The sequence below is a fragment of the Trichosurus vulpecula genome, chromosome 2, assembly GCF_011100635.1.
Source record: "Trichosurus vulpecula isolate mTriVul1 chromosome 2, mTriVul1.pri, whole genome shotgun sequence".
Taxonomy (NCBI): domain Eukaryota; kingdom Metazoa; phylum Chordata; class Mammalia; order Diprotodontia; family Phalangeridae; genus Trichosurus; species Trichosurus vulpecula.
This window is the reverse complement of record NC_050574.1, coordinates 413,281,549-413,305,294: the sequence shown is the minus strand read 5'-3', so window position 1 is coordinate 413,305,294 and position 23,746 is coordinate 413,281,549. Positions and strand designations below refer to the sequence as shown.

At 35.6% G+C, this 23,746-nt stretch overlaps 1 protein-coding gene across 2 annotated transcripts in view; it reads right to left on the bottom strand.

Moving 5' to 3' along the window:
- WWC3 (WWC family member 3) overlaps positions 1 to 23,746 on the bottom strand; it is a 208,767-nt gene that overhangs the window by 22,553 nt on the left and 162,468 nt on the right. The window contains exons 9-13 of one of the 2 annotated variants that reach the window (XM_036744885.1): positions 20,193 to 20,435; positions 11,721 to 11,810; positions 9,705 to 10,276; positions 6,551 to 6,671; positions 324 to 398 (exon numbers count right to left, since the gene is read on the bottom strand). In XM_036744885.1, coding sequence (XP_036600780.1) covers positions 324 to 398; positions 6,551 to 6,671; positions 9,705 to 10,276; positions 11,721 to 11,810; positions 20,193 to 20,435 — 1,101 coding nt within the window. Of the gene's footprint in view, positions 1 to 323; positions 402 to 6,550; positions 6,672 to 9,704; positions 10,277 to 11,720; positions 11,811 to 20,192; positions 20,436 to 23,746 lie in introns of both variants that reach the window. The other variant, XM_036744886.1, reaches the window with a different exon arrangement.

The following is a 23,746-nucleotide window of genomic DNA, read 5'->3' as shown; positions in this document are numbered from 1 at the left end:
GGTTATCTCAATTCCCAACAAAGATGTGTAATAATTTTTACAGACAATAAATACACACAGAGAACTTTTTTTTTTGCACCTGCCCCATTAGGACCCAGCTTCTCCTAACCTCCACTTAATATACTGACTCATTTCCACTTTTCACTTCATAACGCTGCCTATAGCAAATGCTTAATAACAGTTGTTGAAAGCTTGGACCCAAAGAGGGGATACGAGAAGACATACCTCCTCAAATCTTTGGCAGTGGAGGGATAGGGAGAGGGAATCTAGCTACCATGTCCATAGTACCAGTAAAGAAGGGAACAGATTTAGTCTGAACTCACAAAAATCCAACATGTATCTGGGGCTCTTCATTGGTGGTGGTATCATTGTATGCAGGCTCCTCGATATCCTCATTCCTATTGACAGTTGGGAAAAAGACAAGGTTACTATCCATTTAGATTTCTTTTAAAGGAATTAAACCCATCAGCTCTTTCAGTTTTGGTGATTCTCTTCTTACCAGAAAATATTGCTTTTGGAATGGACCTGAGTCTCACTTGCAGAGAGAACTTCCAATGAAGAAACTCCACCTACCAATGCAAATCAGCACCTTTTCTACAACTTAAAAGTCTTAGAGAGTGGCAGTTCATGACCACAGAGTCAGTGTGCCAGAGTTGAGCCTTGAATCCCAGTCTTACTGATTCTGAAGCCTACTCTCTGTCCAAATGATACGTACATGTGCATGCATGCACACACATGTGTAGATGTCTGTACATACATATGTCTTACACACTTATGTAGCTGTATGCATACAAGCAGGTATGTGTACATATACACACATGTATATACATACATATATATTTATACACACATATATATGTATACAGTGTGTTTTGCTAACTTTAAAGCACTATATAAATGACAGCTATCATAATTAATATTATTATTATACTATACTATCTCTTAGCGATGTTTTTTAGTAACTGGATAGGAAACCAAATGAGTAAATGCTTATCAAAACCCATAGTTAAGATGCCTCCAAAATTCTACTTTTTTTAGAAACCATCTTTTCACCATTCTCTTAAAACTCACATATAGAAAACTCATATATAGAAAATGCAATAAGAAAGAACTACTTCCATGAGTCAAAATAACTTGTTTAGTCTCTTAGTAAAATAAGCCATGGAGTGACACAGAGAGTGTGGAAACCAAAGGAACCATGGGATCACAAATTTAGAGTCAAAAGGTACCTTATCGGTTATCTAGTCCAAAGTTCTCCTTTTAACAGATGAAGAAACCAGGGATATTAAGTAATTTGCCCAACAATATACATATAGTAAACGGCAGAACCACACTTAGAACTCAAATGCTCTGATTTCAAATCCAGTACTCTTCCCACTGTACTAAACTGCCTCTCAGTCTAGACTTTGAAATAAACCAACATGAAAAACAGAAATTTTTTACCCCTGTGTGGACTGGTTATATACAGATGCTAATTAAGGAATAACTGCAACCTATTTTCTTTCTGCTAGACTGATGCTTTCACTAGTAGAGGTAGCTAGCTCTCCAGTCAGGAAATTCTCATAACACCAATGTAGTTTGGCAACTGTTAGGGAATTTACAATCTTAGAAAGTTGCTAGGAGGTTAAATGATTTGCCCAGAGTCACTCAGCTCGTTGGTGCCTGGTTCAAAACTTGAACCCAGATCTTCTTAACTAAGATTTATGGAAGATTTAATGACCATTATTTCTTTTAAGTAAGTAATGTATTAAAAAGACTATAAAATATCCACCGAATATCAGGTTAAAATTTAAATGTTCTCCGCATGTACAAAAATATTTATAGCAGCAATTTTTGTGGTGGCAAAGAACTGGAAATTGAGGGGATGCCCATCAACTGGGGAATGGCAGAACAAGCTGTGGTATATGAATGTAATGGAATGCTATTGTGCTATAAGAAATGATGAGCAGGCAGACTTCAGAAAAACCTGGAAAGACTTATATGAACTGATACTCAGTGAGAGGAGCAGAACCAGGAGAACATTGTACACAGTTACAGCCACATTGTGCAATGACTAACTTTGATAGACTTGGCTCTTCTCAGCAATGCAAGGTTCTAAGACAACTCCAAAAGGCTCATGACGGAAAACGCACACCCAGAGAAAGAATTATGGAGTCTGAAAGCAGATTGAAGCATATTATTTGCTCTCTCTCTTTGTTTGTTTTGTTTTCTTTCTTCTTTCTCGCAGTTCTTTCCATTGGTTATAATTCTTTTTTGCAACATGACTAATGTGAAAATATGTTTAATGTGAATGTACATGTAGAGCCTGTATCAGATTGCATGCCATCTTGGGGAGGGGAGAGGGGAGAAAATTTGGAACTCAAAAGCTTGTGGAACTGAATGCTGTAAACTAAAAATAAATAAAAATATTTAAAACATTTAAATGTTCTTAAAGAGAATACGATTCTTGATTTTTAGTGTTTGAAATAGGAGTTAGTCAATTGCAAATCAATGTGCATTTTTTCTAGGAATGTGGAACTATTGAAAAATCTTTACAGATGCCTAAAGGTATAATTGACCTCCATTCCTAAGGCTTTTCATGGAGTTATCTAATAAATGACTAAATAGAATAATAGTTTTGACTCTTCTATCAGCCATATGCTTTTAGAGGAAATGGCAACTAACAGCATCTGAGGTCTGGGTCTGAGGTCTGACCTCAGCATCTACTCTGTCACAGCAGGTAAGTCACTTGCCTTCTCTGCCTCTGTTTCCCAGTCTATTAAAAATTATTAATAAAATTATTAAATATATTTATTATTTAATAGAATGTTTATTAATATTAAGCATATTAATAAATAGAAATTACTAGGCATATTAAATTAATAATGACACTTGGACTACCTACCTAATGGAATTGTTTTGAAGAAAATGTGCCAAGTGCCTCTCCCCAGTAGAAGACAAACTTGATGAGTTCAGAGACTTTTATTTGTGTCTCTGTATTCCCAGCACTTAGTACAGTTTCTGGTATAGATTAAAATACTTAACAAATGATCGATAAGTGACTAGGTCTGAGTCAATTGTACAGATGATATGAAGCCAAAAAAAACTGCTTTTGAAGAAAGGCTACTGAGATTGCAAGTTATTGTTGGCCCAAGTTATCCGATTGTCTTCCCTGAGTAAATTGAGTTTGTAATTATTTAAATTTCAATTAATGGACTGGGATTCAGAAGATCTGAGCTCTAGTCTTTGCTCTGCCACTAACTGGCGATAAAACCATGGGCAAGTTAATTAACCTTTCCAAGTCTTAGTTTCCTCGTCTATAGTAGGAAGAGGCTGGATCAGGGTAGTGTCCTTCCAACTATTAAATGCTATGATTCTCCCCTTGGCTTCACCTGTGTAATATAGACAGTACAGAAATCTATTTTAAGTCTACCACTTACATTTTAATTAAGTCCAGGCATTAAATTAAAGATTGCAAAGAAAGAAAGGAAAAACAACTCAAGACTACTGGACTACTTCATCTCCCTAAATGAGAAATGGCAATCTCTGGAGGATAAGCCCAATTTGGAACCAAATAATGACTTGCATTTTTTTCTCAAAATATATAGGTCTTTTAAGAATCAAGATGAAATATTACCCTAAAATAAAAAAAATAGAAAGTTATAACAGAATCAATGTTTCTTTTAAGGAATATTACCCATGGAGGTGTTACTCTTTTAAGAAAAAGCCACGGCTGGTTCATACAGTGGACTGAGCCCTGGACCCAGAATCAGACAGACCTGAGTTCAAACCTTACCACAGACAATTACTACTTCTATCACCCTGGGCAAGTTACTTAATCTCTCTCAGCCTCATCTGTAAAAGAAGGATAATAATAGCACCTTCCTCCCAGGGTTAAAATGAGGATAAAATGCAATAATGTTCACAAAGTGATTTGCAAATCTTAAAGAAAAATATAAATGCTAGCTTAAAACAAACAAAAGCCTTGAAGAGGCCAGAGAAGAGAATCATCCATCAGTGTGTAATTAAAGACTCAATCTAGATTAAGACACACCCAAGAACAGAAGGAAAGGTGTGTAAAAGGTGCTAGTTACTAAACACTATACTACTGTATTAGCCAAAAGAGTCTTGATTTATTTCACCTTTTAAAAACTCATTTTAAACAAATGGCTAATGTGGGCTGTGCATCTTCTCCTTTTATCTGTTCTCATGTCAATTACTGACATATTCTATACCATACTAGCAATTCAGTGGATGCGAATGAGTATTTTCATACTACTTCTTCATTGGTCATTTGTTCTGAATTTTTGCAAAACAGACTTTTGCTTTCTGCCTTGAGGAAGATACTTTATATGGGCTAACTACAATTGGAAACATTTTCATATGAGAAGTTTGTTTACAAAACTTGGAGCTGATATCTAAATGTGATGATGGTAGCAAAAACAACAAATCACATTTACTTAATGATTTTTAATTTCCTTTTGGATGGGGGAAGACAACGCAGTTGGGGTTAAATGACTTGTCCAAGGACACAGCTAGTAAGTGTGTCAAGTGTCTGAGGCTGGTTTTGAACTCAGGTCTTCCTGACTCCAGGGCCAGTGTTCTACTCACTGAACCACCTAGCTGCCCCTACTTAATGATTTTTAAGGTTTAAAAAGTGCTTTTATCAAGTAGGTAGTACATGTTACCCAATATTGTCAACTTAAGTCAATTACATGCAACAATGTTGCCCTACATTGTATTCTTAAATGATCATATCAAATAAACCCTCTAAGAAACTAGTATAATGTCATATCCCCAGTGGATATTTACTCGTAATTAACTAATCATGATAATAACCCCAAGGTTATCACACAATTGAAATTAATTGTCAAGTACTAGATTTAGAGATGGAAGGACCTAGATTCAAGTCTTGTGTATGATTAACATTTTAGATATGTGACCCTAGGCAAATCTCTTAACCTTTCTAAACCTCAGTTTCCTTATCCATAAAATAGGAATAATAATAATTTTACTACTTATCTCATAGGGTTGCTGTGAGGAAAGTACTTTACAAACTTTACAGCATTATATACATGTGAAGAGTAGAACAGTCCTGCTTCTGTTGCTATCATCATCAGCATCATCATCACATACATCCTGTCTCTCCCATTAGAATGTAAGTTCTCTGAGGTTATGGACTACTTTTTTTTTATTTGCATACCCTGCACTAAGTATAGCATCTGTCTTAACTTAATAAATGTTTATCGATTGATTGTATTGAGGAAAGTGAGCCAGAAACTGATAAAGGGTACCTAGCTTTAGTAAAAGGTATAGATAATGAGGAAGGAAAGAATATCTACCCTATACTCATTTTTCCAGGTGCCTTGTTACAGAAAGATGTTACCTTTTACACAGCAGGGTCCTTGGCAATAAAATATTTTCCTTTATGCTATGTCTAGCTTCAAGGAAATATTTTCATGACTTCTCAAAAAGAATTTGAGAACTGTTTAAAATATACATTTATCACCAGTCTCTTCTATTTTCCATTTTCATTGTTTATCTGATTTAAAATTCTAATTTTCATTCCTCTATCCAAATCTTTAATTGTTTCTTTTCACTTCACTTCATCTTTAGTAGAAATAATAACAGTAACACCTCTTTTCTGTAAATACTATGATTACAAAGTTTTTATGAGGATGATGTATATATCACTATATCTGATCCTCAAAATAATTCCGTGATAAAACTAAATATCTCCATTCTAGAGATGAAAAAACTGAGGCTCAAACATTGAGTCATGCACAAAGTCAAATAGCCTATAGCTGAAAGGGCAGGAACTAGAATCAGATCTTTTGACTCTTCACCTAATGAATCTGTCCATTCTCACTATATTCTAAACCATATGCAGTATTCAGAGCAAAGTTTAAGGTAAAAATATTAATTTAAAAACATATCTAGTAATTGAATATCCTGGAGCCAACAAAAGGGATTTTTCAATGACTTTCAAGGAAACTAGTGATATTGGCAAAGAGTACAGAACCCAATTAAACATAGGTGACAAAAATTGGAGGAAGACAAAGAAAGTTTTTGGATATTTAAAAGTAACTGTAATTAGTTTTAATACTCTCCTCTATGAATATTTGAATTAAACTGATTTTCCCCTCATAGAACAGGGGAGCATAAAAATATGCCTACTGGCATAGGAGTTAGTGACTAAATATTTGTTTTAAATAATAAATGTATAATATACAATAAATGTATTATAAATAACAAATGCTTATTGAATGACTGACTCACTGAGTCAGGGCAAGGGCAGGAATCTTCTCTGCAGGGAAATAGGTGGGTGCTGGGAAAAGACCAACCCACTACCACCCTCATAAACCCACAAAGAATTTCCTTTTAGGGTTTACCACAACCTTCTTCAGAGAGATGGAGAATAAAGTTAAATGTTTTAATACTGTAAATCCAAGTGTTTTATAATATAAAGAAATCAGTATAATCATTTTGTTCAGGATCTAAAGAGAATAATGTAATATATGTCAGTAAATCATCTATGGGAAAAAGGAAGGATTAAAACAACATAGCCAACCTTTTGGTTAAAGGTTCAAATACACCACTGTCACTAGCCAGCGAATAATCAGAGAGACATGCAGAAACCCGTCTGGCCCTCCTCTCTGACCTCCTAGCGCTGTCTTCTCTTAAAGTAACTGCTGTAGAGAAAAGAAATAAAGAGTTAGAAGGTGACAAGAAACTTTGACATCTGTAGGAAAGATGCCAAGAAGTTGATGCTACTATTAATGAAAATATAAAATGAAATTTTTTATCTATGACTATTTTGATCTTTTTAAAAAAAATATACAGAGTGAGATCCAACTTTTTCTTCTGAAAAATTGGAGAAAGGAACTTTCTAGTTACTTCTCTTTGTGGCTAAAAATAACCAGACCTCTTTAAAAGCTCTTAAAAATTATTTTTTAAAAAATCACTATTTGAAAATTTTGAAATAACTTTTCCCCCCATTAACACAGAACACTATAAGAAATGTTACTCTTTGAAATCACCAATAAAAAACTTTTCTCCCATTAACCAATATGTGGAACAACAGATTAAAGTAATGTTGGATCCAAGGGTAGATTGTACATAGGTATTCAACAATGGGCATTTAAAAAATGACTGGCATAGGACCAATAAAATATTATTTTACAAAAAAAATTAGAGGAACCACAATAACTATGTCTATAAAATGAACTAAGTGCTCTTTTTTTTTGGAGAAAAGATTGGTTTTCATTGTCTCCTAGTTTGAACAATCAAGGAATGAATAGGTTTATACAACAACAATCAGATAAGACCAAAGTGAAAATTTCAGTTCATCTCAATTTCTGCAACTCATCTTCTATTCAACCAACCTATATAATAAAAATATCATGCCATGGACCTGAGGTTACAAATGTAAATTTCATCTTACTAACTATGCTAAAACTAAGGTCCGCAACCAATCTGACAGCATTAGTACAAATACTACTTCTTTCTCACCATTAACCCTGCAAAAGATAATGTAGAAATCAAAATAAAGGAAGAATTCTCAAAGAAACCCCCTGGCAGGGTCACTAGATTCACATGACCACAAAAGTTAAATGAAAGCGGTACTGTCAACAGTTGCCCTTGGTCAGAAAAAACAACATGGGAGAAACCGCTCAACATCCCAAAACATCTGCTCTTGGGTTTCAATGCAATGAAGTTAACCATAGGGAGTAAAGTACATAAAATGAGGACTAGAAATCTTAAGAGCTACATTTACTTTTAAAATCTCTTACCTTAAAAAAAAGTTCTTTTAACTATTTACATACACACACACATTCCAAGGGGAATAAAAATGCTTGAACAAAAGGAAGGAGAAACATAGTAAAAAGTATATCATGCACAAGGTTTACAGCCCAAGTGGGGCTTTCAAAATTATACAAAAAAGTTAAAGGTCTCAAAAAGTGTTTTGCAAGGATTCAGTAGTCATTAACAACCTTAAAAGAGAGTCAGAGAAATCATGTATGTGATAAGCTGTAAGACTACTACAAAGTATCCTCTTCTACATATCTTATAATACTAGGCAATGTATTTACTAGACAACAATGGAAGCCAAAGGTAAAAAAATACCAAGTTCACTTACAGTGAATGTTTCTGTTGTGCCGCATGAGAAATGAGATAAAAAGCAAAGAGTGAAAAGGTGTAGGTAGCTTTTCTAAGTTGACATTTAAAAGCAGAACATGAATACAGTCATTAATATGCCAATAACTGGATGAGAAAACTAAAGATGCCTACTGATTCAAACTAAACTAAAACCAGAAATACAGTGAAATCATGGTACATTTTAACTTAAAAATACACTGGTTATTTAAAAGTTATAATGTTTGCAAAATGAAAATTTCAAAGTCCAAGGATACTTCCCCTTCTCTCTCCTTAAAAAAAAAAGTCCAAATGATTGAAGTCTAGGTGAAAAAAATTATTTGAGAAAATATTCTTTTTTTTACCAACATTAAAGCTGCTCACTATATGTAGCAATATTGTTTTATAGGAATTATTAGACAGTGAATATAAACTGTGTGAGCTTAGGTAAGCCGATAAAACATTCTGAGCCTCCGTTCTCTAGTAAAATTAGAGGTTTAGAGTTAATTTTTTAAAAACCTGTTTCATTTAATGAACATTTGTTAAACCCTGCAGAGCATCCTTTTAAGTTCCGTGATGGAAGAGAAGGGTGCAGAGGAGAGGAGAGTTTCTGATTTCTGAGCTCATCTATATACAGAATTCCTAGTATGGGAACTCTTTCAACCAATGAAGATGATGACAATAAACATTATTTATTATCATAAATATTACAGATTTAGACTACATTCTTTCCATATGCCTCATTGGATTTACAGTTGTGTTAGGTACCTATGAATGAAACCTTATGCAATCCCTGGCCTTCAAGAGTGCTCCATTTTGACTACCTTGTTTACTATATTATTTTAATTTTCATGGAAAGTTTCCAGTCATCTGGCTGTGGTATGTGGTAACTTACCACAAGGTGGCAGTAAGAAAACACAGTATGAGCCAATTGTATTCAGAAGTTAAAATCAAAACAACTTTGCAGAGTATTTGGTACCTGTCAGGGTAGTAATGATAAACAATGAGAGGGTTTTAAAACTAAACCTAGGGTGGATTGGGGGATGAGGGGAGAGCATGGAAGAGGTAAACTTGAGAGGAAAACAAGAGGATAGGGACATAAGGGCTCATGTTGATTATTCTATTGGTACCTTAGTTTTTATAGCCTTAAAAGAAAGAACGGAAAAATTAGATTAAATAATAATTATTTTAAATTTCTTCTTTATTTCCTTAAAAATGGCAACATCTTCATATGGAAGAAGTAAACAGTTACCATTACTCTCCCCAAACTAATCTGGCCCTTAATCTGATCTCACACACACACACACACACACACACACACACACACACACACACACACACAGAGTCTATATGTATATTATCTATGATGTTGATATGACAGTATCATTTGTGGGTTTGCAGCATTATTCAAAACCTTCTAGGTAAAAAAATTCACGTCATCCTGATTCTGCCATTCATAAAAATCCCCCACCTGGTATTACTTAAAATTAAGTAATACTAAGAAATACCAAGGAGGGAGGAGAGCACGGATATACCACCTTTTTCACCCCTCACCCCTAACCCCACCAATTTTATTTATAAACACTTACTTCCACTAGTAGTTGGGGCATTTGCCGGTTGTGGTCGTAGCTGTTCTCGAACTCCTTCACCATCCCCGTGATATCCAGAATGTTGAAGTGAAGTTGTCCCCTGTGTGTCGTCATCCCCCATAGCTGAGGCTTGAGCCCTGAGCCTTTCTAGAGCTCCCATGCCTAATATTTCAAATCCATCAGACATCTGAGCAAGAGGGGAATCCCGAGAGGCAGAAAGAAAGGGTGTATCTAATGGGGAACTTGGTGGAGACAAGGAAGACAAAGAGGAACGAGAAGACAAGGAGGCTAGGGACTGAGGTGTGTCCAGGGATCTCCTTTGCTTATTGAAGTTGGAATGTCCAGTGGACTCAGAGAATGGTGCATCTTTTCCCAGAGAATCAAATGGAATTAGATCAAAGCGCAGATGCTGGCCATAATCTGCCTCTGATTTTTCATACTGGGGAAGGCCATAGATGTCTGTAAAGCTGATGGAGCTTAAGGAACCCCTGCTGGATGCCAGTGATCCCCGGCTGGATGCCAGTGATCCCCTGCTGCTCCCAGAGGACACTGTCAGAGTGCTGGCAGATAAACTGAAATAAGAAATAAAAATGCAAGCTTTATTATCATATTTTCATGACCTCTGCTTGCATACTGTTATATTCCACATAAAGGTATATGATCTCATCTACTCTATAAGATGAAAAATCCATATACCTCCTCTTGCTAACAATAACTGCTAACATTTTAATATCATCTGGTTGCGAATCTGCGAGTGTAGTTTTATGTAGAACGACAATATTAAACAGAGGAATAACTAATACCTTCTCATTCTCTTTGACAGGAAGTACTTCCCTACACAGAGTTAGGAACTACAAAATATTGATGGTGTCCAATTTTTCCTCCAAAAATTAACCATCAAATAATAGGTTCAGCATCTGTTTTTTGAATTTTTAGTGTTTGCCAATTTCTTGGTTACTCAAATCTATCTGTCGTGGTGATTCAGAGAATTCTATTTAATCATTTTGTTTTGATAAAGGAGGATATTATAGGAAGGCAGGATTTAGAAGATGATTGTTGTTGGGAAGAAAACAATGAAAATGAATCAATAAAACATTTGATTTAAGAAAAAACTGCAATTAACCCGCCTCTTTGCAGCCAGCATTTTACCCTCACTCTTTAGCCCTAAAGTAGGATAAGTATTATTCATTTTTAAATAAAAAAGATGTTATCTACTGTCATTTTATAGTTAATGACTTCTATCATGAGTCTATAGACATTAGCATTTCCACTTTGCTTTATCAATACACTGTAATTTGATTAGTTTATTTCCTAGTCATTTTTTCCCTTTGATGAAAATGTGAAATAAAATAATTTCATTAAGATGATGATAAAATGTCAAAGATAATTAAATTAAATTAGAACTACGAAATCTAGATGAAGTATGTTTCAATCACAATGGTATGCACGTGTGCATGTGTGTGTAAAACAATGCTGTGTTTTGTTTTGTTCTCTTTACTCATAATGGAGTCCAGTTTCCTCCCCTCGCCTTCAGGATTTTTTTGGTCATGGGAAAAAAATACAAGTCTCCAACACGAATTTTTTGGTTTCTTAACATATGAAGTTGAATCTTTTTCATGTTTTTCATGAAGTGATTTTTATCTTACACATTTCCATCCTACTATCTTAATTAAAATAAAAAGGCCTATGGACATGTGTACATACATAGTCACTTAGGTATTCTCAGGCAGTATTATTTTAAACATTATAAATCATTTGACCATATGTAAGTTTGCCAGCAATTTTGTTGCTCTGAATTCCCTGGAATAGATGGAATTTTTTAGACTGTAATATCTGCCTTTTTCCCACTTTATTTTGTCCAAATGATTCGTTGGTGCTTTTTAAAACTTCAATCCATTCCAGTAACTATGTTCCAGTTAATGAGAATCGCTAATAAGAATTATGAACATCATTCATTTGTAATTATCAAAGAGTAAAAGTGAAAAAGTAATGCATAACTTTATGAGAGTGACCTACCTTTTTAACTGAGATTGTAGGTAGGATGTTAAACGTGTTGCTTCTTCCAGCTGCGTAAGCAAACAATTTCGCTTTTCTTGAAGGAGAATCCTGAAATATACAACGTACGTATGAACATGTATATGCACGGACATATGCACTAACACATGTGTACTTGGAGCATCAATTGCTTGCATTCGGTCTTTTGATAATCGCTAGTGGTAGGATTTTTTTAATGAAGAAGATTTTCATACCAAGAAATTCAACTATAATTTTACAGAAAAGGCACAACATGTAGTTTTTATGCCAAAAGTTTTAGGACGATAACAATGTGAGGATGTGTTTGTATATCTTAGGAGTCTGAACCAGCCCGTTCTCACTGCACATTGAGAAGAAATCATTCACAGTTGCTTTAAGATACCCACTTTCTTAATTTTATTGAGTACAACTACTATGAATTGATCAAAAAGTCACAGAAAATATCTCCAAATTTGAAATTTTCATCCAGAAAATGAGGGGGTTGCATTCAATGATTTCTAAAGTTTGAGTTCTAAAAATTATTATGATTATTATAGAATATGGGATCCTATCTCTGACTCTGAGCGCTTACAAGTGGTCCTGACTGTTACTCCTGCCCAGGTATCCACTACTGAGACTCCATCTGTTCCCACCTAGACACTGCAGGCATTCTAAACATATAGTTGAGAGTCTAAGAGGGTGGCATCCTTATCCAGCTAGAATAGGTGGATTTTAATAGGGTCCTATAAGAAGTAACATTCAGAAGTTGTCAAACTGCACAAACCTCTTCCATTGAAGGTATACAGAATTGTTAGACAAGGGAAGAAACTAATGAGAGACCACCCTGCAAGCAGTCAACTTCCTTTCCAATTAAGATATTAATTGGCACATAGTCCAAGAATAGAACATTTTTTGCTTGAGGAGAACACAAAATCCAGAAAAAATAGAAATATATTGCCTCTGATGTAAATCATTATTTTAACTGGTAGTCAAGAAGACACTATTTAATCACTGTTTTCCATAAGAAGTGTGTTGCTGTTATTTAATATTAACTTAATAGTTTTCACACTTCAAAGATATCATACAAATTATTTCTGCTTGAGAAGCAGTCCTTCTCATGAGGGACTTTTATTTAGACAACTGTCAGTTCTTGGATCAATTGAATATTCTCTTACTCTAAGGGAAAAATTCTCATTTTAAATTTAGAGTTAATTTAAATTATAAACTGAACAAATATGAATATTTCAATATATCAAGAATAGAAGGAAAAAGAACCAGGAAACAATGAATCTCTATTAAGTATAGCTTGCTTGTTTAAAGAATATATGAAATTTAACATAATAATATTACCCTACTTGTCATTTCTTTTTGAAACTCCTTCTCTTCTGTGCATTTTTAGATGTGTCGTTGATTAGGTTTTTTGGGCATCATTGTCATGACCCATTCTCTTCCTGACTCTAATTTTCCTCTACTTCCCTAAAAAGCACCCCTCAAAGAGAATGATTTTTAAAGTCTCTATGTTTCCATTTTCATACTAGATTGAAATTGAACAGAGGTTATACCCAAAAACTTAGCAGGATTTCTGGACTGTTGAACTCTTAAAAATTATTCTTTTTATTCATCTCCAAATTTCTTAGCATGCTTCTAATGCTGAAAAGAACCTTGGAGACCATTTCATTCAACCTCTCACTTTCTTATCCATTTTTATCTGCATTTGCTTCTCTTAGACATGCCATCATCATTAAAATCTAAACTGTTCGAGAAACCTCCTTTATGTATCAAATTTATTATTTTCCTTCTTTAGGTAATATCTTACGTTTCAGTCTCTCATCTGAACTCCTCCTGTGTCTTCAGAACTTTAGCTTTCTCCTCAGCTGAATTCCTTGGAAGAATTCTAGGTGATGGAATCCTACCAATCCTTTGTATCAATTCTTTTATGTTAGTACAACAAAAATCTGTTATGTCTGCTTCTGCCTCCATTGATCATCATCCAAATGTCCTCTCCCACATTCTTCCTACCCTCCTTCTAACTCTTGGAAACTTCCTAATATACAGTGATTATCTCTTTTAATAGCTGTGTTACTATGTGAAAATCAGTTACCTGAGGTCCCTCTGAGCCTGTTTCCTATCAAAATTCAGGGTATGTATAATACTATAACTTGCTTTCTTTTCTTTATCACAAAAAAGATGGCATTCTCACTTCATCTCAAGGTTCCCACCAATTCCACTCCAAGCAAACAGGCCCCCTTGTGGGTGAGAATCAGCTCTATGATAGAAATTCTGTCTCCTCTTCCTTTTCAAGGTTGAAATATATCAAAGTTAATCAAGAAAATAGTAGCTCTTCTACATATGGACGAGAGATTGTTCTAAGAGATGTCTGGACAATTGAAATTTCCCACTATTATTTGTTCTTTTTCTATTGAAGTGGTCTGGAATACACACTGAACTTCTTCTGCCTACCACTGACCATCATCTACCTCCCCGATTTCTTCTTTTAGAAAACCGTAACTTTTTAATACAACATGTTAGCCATAGCCTTTAATAGTTGTTACTGTGGGAAAATAAATTACCTGAGGGCTTTCTTAACCCATTTCCTCATGAGGATAATAATGTAAAATGAGTAAAATAATGCTTATTAATGTCAACGCAGGGTTATTGTGAGGAAAAAAAATTTTAAAACAATAAAGTGCTGTTTAAATATGAGCATTATATATATTATAAAGTTTATAAACATTATATAGTCTATAAAATCATGAATTGCATAAAGACTAACATTCAATCAGTCATGAATCTATCTGTATTATTCTTACGTCTCTATTGTGTCCACAAGAATGAGACTGTCAAATATCTTACTGAAATCCAATACTATGTATATAACATTCCCATGATTAGCTAGCCAATTCAGTAACTGTCAAAAGGTAGTCCCAATTTCTAATACTTTAGAGACCCCAAGACAGGCAAACTTGCTCTTGTGTAGCCTGGTGCTAAGAATCGTTTTTACATTTTAAAATACAATAAAACTTTACTTACAAATGTAAAAACTATTCTTAGCTGACTGTAAGAAAACAGTAGTTGGCCAACTTGTGTTCTTGACCCTACCGTAGGCTGTTACCCAGAAGGTACCATAGATGGATACATGTAAGTGCAAATACGTAGGTGGTAAGGAGAGCTGATAGTAAACGATTGAATCAGGATCTAAAAAAGCTTCCACCATCTGTCATCACTGGACAAATACAATCAGATAAAATGTAATAGCAATACGTGTGCTGTCCTATACATAATTTTAAAAAAATCAGCAAAATAAGTACAGAACTGGGTAGATATAGCTAGGTTTTTGTGAAAAAGACTTAGTGTTGAGTTCATTAGCAAGCTCATTATGAGTGAACTCTGTGACAAAGGCTGCTGCTTCTATTGTTGTCGTTAGTATTTTACTTTTATTAAGAAAGGAGAGAGAGAAATCCAGACCTATGATTCCATCAGTGCAAGAACTCCCGGTGTATATTTATCTTACTTTTTTTTTTTTTTTTTGCATATTGTCTCCTCCATTAGATGGTCAGTTCCTTGACATCAGTGTCCCTTTTTTTGCCTTTCTTTGTATCCTCAATGCTTTGCATAGTACCTGGCACGTAATAAGCCTTTACAAAATGCTACGTGCCTGAATGGAAAATCCCTCCACTGATGCATATAAGAAATTTGCCTACCAGCTTAGAGAGTTGTCCAGGTCACTGAGAAATAAAGTGACTCACCCAGGGTCACACAGCTAGTATGCAACCATGGCAGGTCTTGAACCCAAATTGCCCTGACTCCAAACAATCTGGCTCTCAATCTACTATACCACTGATGTCAAACTCAAATAGAAGCCACTACTCCATACATAAAGATCCTTGCAGCCTGCCTACTGCCTTACTTGTAAAATATAATGTTATGTGCATTTTATTATATTTTTATTTATTTTGTTAAATATTTCCCAATTAAATTTGAATCCAGTTCTGGCTTCCCTCAGCAGTGTTTGTAGATATAATGTGTTTGACATCTCTGCACTACACCTCAGTGTCTTAAAAAAGTATAGAATTGGGGCAGTTAGGTGGCACAGTGGATAGATTACTGGTCCTGGAGTCAGGAGGATCTGAGTTCAAATCCGACCCTAGACACTTGACACTTACTAGCTGTGTGACCCTGGGCAAGTCACTTAAACCTGACTGCCTCACCAGAAAATAAATTAATAAAAAATTTAAAAATACATGCTTATAAGACATATGTATGTATGTGTGTATATATACATACACACATATAAAATCAAGAAATAGTGATAGCAAGCACTATTACACAAAGGGCTAGGCTGACCATGTCTGGGAAACTGTGTCTAGCCATTATTTTGGAAAGATACTGACAAACTGAAGAATGTTCTAGTGGCAAATGACCTAACGGTGAGGAAGAATGAAAGGAAATGGGTTATTTAATAAAAGAAAAGCAAGATGATGGTATTAAAAATATCTGAAGGGCTGTAACACAGAAACGAGATCCAATTTGTTTTGTGAGACCCTTGAATTATGACCACTGGTTAGGGGTTACAGGAAAATTGATTTTGGAGAATATAATGAAGAACTTACTAGAACTGTACAAAAATGGATGGAGAGGTCTGCTTTATGATCTAATAAATTTCCCCATCACAGAAAGGGTTCAAGCAAAGGCTGAATGATTATTTCTTTTCTGTTTACATTAAATCTGAGGATTTAGCAGGGGGTAGGAGAGATGATTCAACCAGAGATCCTTTATGAGGTAGGGATAAGGAGCAGGGAGGGAGGTCTATGAATAGAGATTTCAGGAGTTCCATGGGAAAAAAAACTACATTTTTTTTCAATAAGTGGCTTACTTTGTAATCACTTATTTTATGAACTTAAAAACATTATTCTGAGAAGAGGTCCGTAGGTTCCACCACACTCCCAAAGCGGGTCTATAACATAAAGAGCTTAAGAACCTCTTAATTTAATCATTCCATTATACCTTCTATTGTTCCATGACATTGATAGAATTTACTATTACACCTAGAGTAGGGTTCTTACTCTACATGGGGTCCGAGAAATCGGCTTTTTAATATTTTGATAACAATATTTTAATGTACTTGGTTTCCTTTATATCCTATGTATTTTATTTTACATACTTAAAAGTGTTATTCCAAGAAGGGATCCATAGGCTTTCAGACTGCCAAGAGGTCTGTGATACAAAATAAGGTTAAGAACTCCTGACACAGAGAAATCAAAATGTTACTAAAATCATATATCCTCTTTATGTGGTATTGCTTTCCAAGATTCATTATTATTAACCGCTTTGCCATGGGATAAATCAGTTTATTTTTAAAATTAGAAAGTTTGTACACATAAGGCCAAGTGGAACCAAATGTAGAAGAGATTTTCTGGATCATTAAAATATTGTCATTCAGTCATTTCAGACTCTTTATGACCCCATTAGGGATTTTCTTGGCAAAAATACTGGAGTGATTTGACATTTCCCTCTCCAGCTCATTTTACAAATGAAGAACTGAGGCAGAGTGTTAAGTAACTTGTCACACAGCTAGCAAGTGTCTGAGGCCACATTTGAACTCAGGTCCTCCTGACTCCAGGGCTGGTGCACTATTTACTGCGCCACCTAGAGGCATAAACGTTATGTTTAAACTATTAAGAAAAATGGGGTGGCAAGGCCAACCTAAGTAACTGATATATTTTATACTAAGCAAACTATCCAAATAACTTCTCTACTCTCAACTTAATATTTTATATGCAGACACAGGTAATCATCAGAAATGGTATAATGAAATTTGACACATTAATATCCTATCTAATGAAAAGAGGAAATACGTAGGGCAAAAGATTAGGCTGGTGTTTTAAGAGAAATTCTGGCTACCATTAATGCAGATAGCACCAGAAGCCTCTTCACAAGTCAAGGAGCAGAGCTGTCAAATGAAAGCAAAAGACACGGGCAATGATTAAAAGCTGACCAAATTGGCAAAATGTGACTCCTTCACAATTTCAATTCCTTCATAAGATCCTGAGACCAATAAAGCAAAAATATTTTCTTAAGAAAATTATTTTGAAATTTAGAACTCAAAATCTTACAAAAAATGAATGTTGAAAACTATCTTTACATGTAATTAGAAAAAATAAAATACATTAAAAAAGGAAAATTATTTTGAAAACTTATCAACTAAAAAAGAAAAATACTTCATGACTTCAAGAAAGTCAAGCCTGAATGTCAATGCAGTCTGCCCCCCCAAACTGTTCCTTTGTTAATACAGGAAATATGACAAAACTGGAATAGGATTCTGGCATTCTAGGTCTGCACTCGTAGCATCCCATTTAATCCTACACTACATCACCAGAACGTGCACAGCCCAAATATCTTGCCGTGCGCTCAGTTCTGGACTACTAATGCTCCTCTGACCGACTGCCTATTTTTCCACCTTTTGTTCTTGTTCAAGGATCAATAATCTAGTCAACACTACCATGAAAAGACAAGATTATCTACTTCTCTCTGACTGCATCCACAATTCCTGCTACTACCTAGACCCAACTCCCCTGGTCACACTATTCCTCTAGGCAGAGTGGCATAAGAGAAAAAGCATTGTTGGAGAATAGATAGATACAGATAGAAAGGTTAGATAAATGATACAGATAGATTAGATTGATGTATAGACATGTTAGGTAGATGATATAGACAAATATAGAGACTAGATAGATGATACAGACAAGATTATAGAGATAGATAGGTGAGATAGAAAGATGATAGATAAGACAGATAAAGCATTTATTAAGCTTACTTGCTATGTGCCAGGAACTGAGCTAAACCTTGGAATACAAATATAAGCAAAAAAAGAAAGATCATCCCTGCCCTCAAGGTGATTACATTTTAACGGAGGAAGATAACACATAAAAGGAAGCTGAAAAGGGAACAGGGAAAGAAAAGGTAGTAGTGGGAGTCATAGGCTGGTCTGGGTTTAAAAGCCAGTATTTAGCAAATAGTGGGTGCTTAATAAATACTTGTTAATTGACTAGGCTCCTAATACTCCTGTACGTAATGCTCAGAGTCTCAGTTTCCTCCTCCGTAATATGGGGATAACAGAGAAAAGTAACAAAGTGTTGTGCAGAGGTTCCCAAACTTATTCGGCCTACTACCCCCTTTTAAAAAAATTATTCAGTACTCCCCTGGAAATCCACTTTAACAGTTTTTTTTTTAATTTGTTTCATTTCAAAAAAAATATAAAATTTTTTTAAAAAAATGATGCATCTTAAATTTAATAATTTATTGTAAATTTGTGGGGTTTTTTTCCTGCATTGAAATTTTGATGATGTGACATTGTGTCATGTTACCATATAGTATCATATTGTAAACAAGTCATTACATGTACATATTCCTGCCAACGCATGCTTAACTTCCCAACAATGCCTGACATGTACGAACAGCTTTTCAAAATTTTCTTATCCTCTGTTCTTTATGCTTCCACTGCCCCCTTATTTTTATTCAATGCCCCACCAACTGCATGGGCACGTGAGGCTACTACTGCCCCCTGGATCATTCCAATGGCTCCCAGGGGGATGGTATTGCCCACTTTGGGAACCTATGGACTGTACTGGATAGGGCTGGCTTCAGAGGTAAGAAGACCTGAGTTCACAGGACCATAGACCTAGACACAGCTGAAATGGACTTTAGAATTCATTGGGTCCAACCTTCTAATTTTATAATTGAGAAAACAAAGGCCTAAAGAAGTTAAAAGACTCACCCAGGGTCACATGGCTAGTAAATGTCTGAAGAAGGATTCTTACTCAGGTATTCCTGGAAATGAATCCGTTTAAATCCAAATAAAACCTATCTATCTACCACAGCATCTCTGACACACCTGGGCTGTGTGATCATGGGCAAATCACTTGACCTCTCAAGTATCTCCAGGCAAATTTCTAAGACTATAAGAGGAGGTGCTTATTTGCTAGAAGAGGGACTTTTCTCATTGGGAGTTCCTTATACCAATGAACACTAAGTCTGCAATCACTGCAAAAACAAGTTATTTTCTAGTTTGAACTAAAGGTCAGCAACTGTTTGCACATGAGTCCATTCTTTCTACCTTCTGGCTTTAGCGCCATCCTCAATTACCTTGTTTTTTCTCTTTCTCTTGATTCTGGCTACTCTTCCTTACCTGCTCCCTTCTCAGAAGAAGAGCCTGAGTTCCCAGGAGCACAGAGCCTTACTAATAACAGTTTATTACATATTTGTCCACTTCCCATTCCTTTCCTTGACCCAAACAGAAACACTAAAAGATGCAAGTAGTTTTTCTGTATTAAAGTTTTTGGTTTTTTGTTTATTTACAAAAGTATACAAGGTCAAATAAAGTGAAGTGTTAGAAAGATGCACAACTGCAGGGTACCTCTCTCCACCCACCCTCTGGTGAAAAGAAATACCCCCAAACCAGTATTAGAATGACCAAACCTTTCTGTGGCCCCATGGGCAGATGTAGCTCTAGCCCTCTGAATCTCTTCCTCTAAACGCCTTTTCTCCTCTTCCAATCGGGCAATGTCTTCTGGAGATCGCCTCTGTCGGCTGATAAGCTGCAGTTCCTGGAGGAGAGCTTCTTTTTCTTTAATGAGCTGAAGGCGGTCCCTGTCTGCCTCTGCTATTCCTGGCCAAGACTCGTTATCTAGCAAGGCCAACTGCTGCTGTATATTTGCCACTCTTTAAAGACAGAGGGAGAAAGAGAGAGAAACAAGAAAAGGAAAGTAAGTGAAGGAGCAGAAAAACACAAGCCAAAAAATAAAAACCACACGATAAACCACATAAAGTATGTTTGGACTTTCAGCTTTAACCACATCATGAGATAAATTCATTTTCCTTGAGAATGGCAGGGGAGGAGAGGTAATGAATAGTTATTTGGCATAATCTCTTCTACTCAAGACACAACTGGAGTTAACAACAATGGATATTTTGCTTGTTTGAGGAAATCCATAAGAAGGCCAGTATTACTAAACACACACTCAAAATTCCATGCTCTTACAAATTAATTTAAACTGCCCTCATGATCCACTTCCTTAAAATGGAGGTAAGATAAGCAGTTTTAGAATGAAAACTTCCCTAGAGTAAAAGCTGTGACTTCTATTTCTATTATCCCTGCAATGTTTACTACGCACATATTAGATGCTTAATAAATACTTGTCAGTTTCCATAGTCTGAATGGCAAGATGACTATGGTCTATAAGTAAAATAAATAAATGAATAAATAAATAATTTGGGTCCAGATCTGTGATTTGGTCAACACGTGGCACTCTATGTAGAAATTCATTCACCCACCACTGGCAGAAGCTTCTTTTTAAATGTGCAATCTTAGAGAACTGCTTGGGCTGGAAGAGATTAAATAACTTCCCCAGGGTTACAGAACCTGAACGGGTCAAAGGCAGAACTCGCATCTAGTCGTCCTTTCCCCAAGACCAGCCACCAGCCCTCTGGCCATTATACTACTTTAGCCCTCTGTCTTTAGTGTATAATTTTTTAAAAACAGTATTTTATTTTTTTTCCAACTACACGTAAAGACAATTTTAAAACATTCATTTTTTTCATAAAATTTTGAGTTCCAAATATTCTCCCTCTCTCCCCCCAAGATAATAAGCAATTTGATGTTATATGTGTACAATCATGCAAAACATTTCCATATTAGTCATAACACAAAATTTTAAGAAAGAAAGAAAATAATGTGTATTTAACACAGAATGTAAGCTAGAATAGTGGACAGAGAGCAAGCTTTGAGCCAGGATGATCTAGGTGCAAGTACCACCTCTAATATACACTGAGTGTGGCCCTGGGCAAAATAATTAATTTATTAATGCCCCAGATAATTCTCAAAGACTCTCTCTTTCTTAGCAAGTGATAACCTGCATCGAAACAGGGAGTTTCCAAACACCTAGGTACATACAAGGAATTCACAGGTTTGTTCTAGAAAACGTCCTAGGAGATTCAAGTGGTATATGATGTGGTTTCTGTTTAATTTTACTGACATCTTATTTTTACATCACTTTCATTTCCAAATATACTCCACCATGACCCATTTAATTATCTCTTGTATGAAAGAAGTTAAAAACAACCCAGTTCCACAAAACGACATCAGCCAAGTCTGACTATATGTGTGTGTATGAATAAATGTGTGTATGTATATATGTGTGTATATATATATGTGTGTATGTATATGTGTATGTGTGTGTATGTATGTATGTATGTATGTATGTATCTATCTATCTATCTCACAGTCAGTCTCCAGACTCTGAGAAGAAGAAGGGAGGAGCATTTGCTCATCTCCTCTCCTTTTCCTAGCTTCTCTTCCTGGCCAAGTTCTAGGTGATTGGCATGATAAAGCACTGTTTCCCCTTTCTGTCATTCTTTCCATTTGTATATTATTGCTTTTTTTTTAAAAATCCCATCATTTAAGAATTTGAAATAATCAACTGTATGTGAAGCTCACACAGATGAAGTTGTATCTGATTGAACCTTTTTGTGTGGACTGAAATCACCTAATTCTCATTTGTTAAGAACCACCCCAAACGTTCATAAAATGCATCAAACAGAGCACAGGATACTTTACAGGTTTCTATGTGCTGTTGTTTGTCTTGGTACCAGTTCGGCATCAAGCACACTGTTTCTTCTATGATTTTTTTTGGGGGGGGGGGCGTGAAAGAGTCAGGGGTTGAAAATGAAATGAAAGAAATGTGGTCTGCGTTATTTTAAAAGTTTAGAAGGATTTCAGTTCGATGAAAAAATGATGGGATAGTTTATATTACAAAAGCAAATTTCACCCTCCCTCCCCCTTTCACTTCTCAAAAAAACCCAACCTTTTAAAAATAAGGTCAGATTTGTTTTAGCTTCATAAGTTTAAATATGGCCAGAAGAATTTGGGGCCAGGGGGAGTGTTGGGGCACGTGTTTCCTGGCTGTGACATGGAATGTCTGATCTGAACTAAAGCAAATGCTGTATATGTTCTTGTCAATCAAATACTCACACTTCAGCAGCTATTTCAGTAAAAGTAAGTCAATGAAAAAAAAATTATGCCAAAATAGAACAAAGTCTTATATTCAACGCATGGAGTGAAGAGAAACTATTAAGCAGCCAGAAAGAAATAATGTGGGAGGCACCTTTTCTCCTTGAACTCTTTTCACTCTCTCTGGTCCTCTCACTGTCCCTCACCACCCCTATTTACCAGCTCAGACCCCGTGGGGTGGCTGACCAGACAGAGTCATATTGGCTGTTCATGCTATTTGGGTGACCTAGGAGTCAAAAACTACAAACCTTCAGGTAGAAGGAGGATTGCTAAGCTTTGCCATTTGCTCTCTAGACTCGTAGGCACTGTCATCCAGGGGTGCTAATGCACCCTGATGTTACCGTCCTCTTCGAGAATGAAGGACAAACAGCAAGTTAATGCACCCTAGGTCTTCCGTTCCCCCTTGCCCCTTCCTTTCTATCTGCCCTGCAACTGAATTCTTTTATATGTGTTCTCTCCCTCAATTAGAATGTAAGTTCTTTGAGAGAAGGGACTTGGCATCTCATTTTTTCCAATGTGAATCCAAAACACACATTTAGTTCATAGTGTGCCTTTTCCCTTTTGTTTCTTCATTTATTCATATCAAATAAAGAGAGAAAATTTTCAGGTAAGTCATTTGCAATTTTTTTAAAGTCAGTACAGTGCTGGATCTGAAGTCAGGAAGCCTTGACATGAAATCCAGCCTCAGGCACATATTAGTTGTGGTAGGGTCACTTAAGTTCTGTTTGTTTCCATATCATCAACTGTAAACTGATAACAGAACCTACTTCAAAGAGTCGTTGTGACAATGAAATGAGATCATATGTGTAAAGTGCTTAGCACAGGGCCTGGCACATAGGGGCTGCTGTATAAATGCTAGCTATTATTATTAGAAAAGTTATTTTAATATTTGTGATAAATTAACACTTTATAATGCATAAGCTAATTTAACAAAATGTGCTCCATCACTCTCTATGACCCTAAA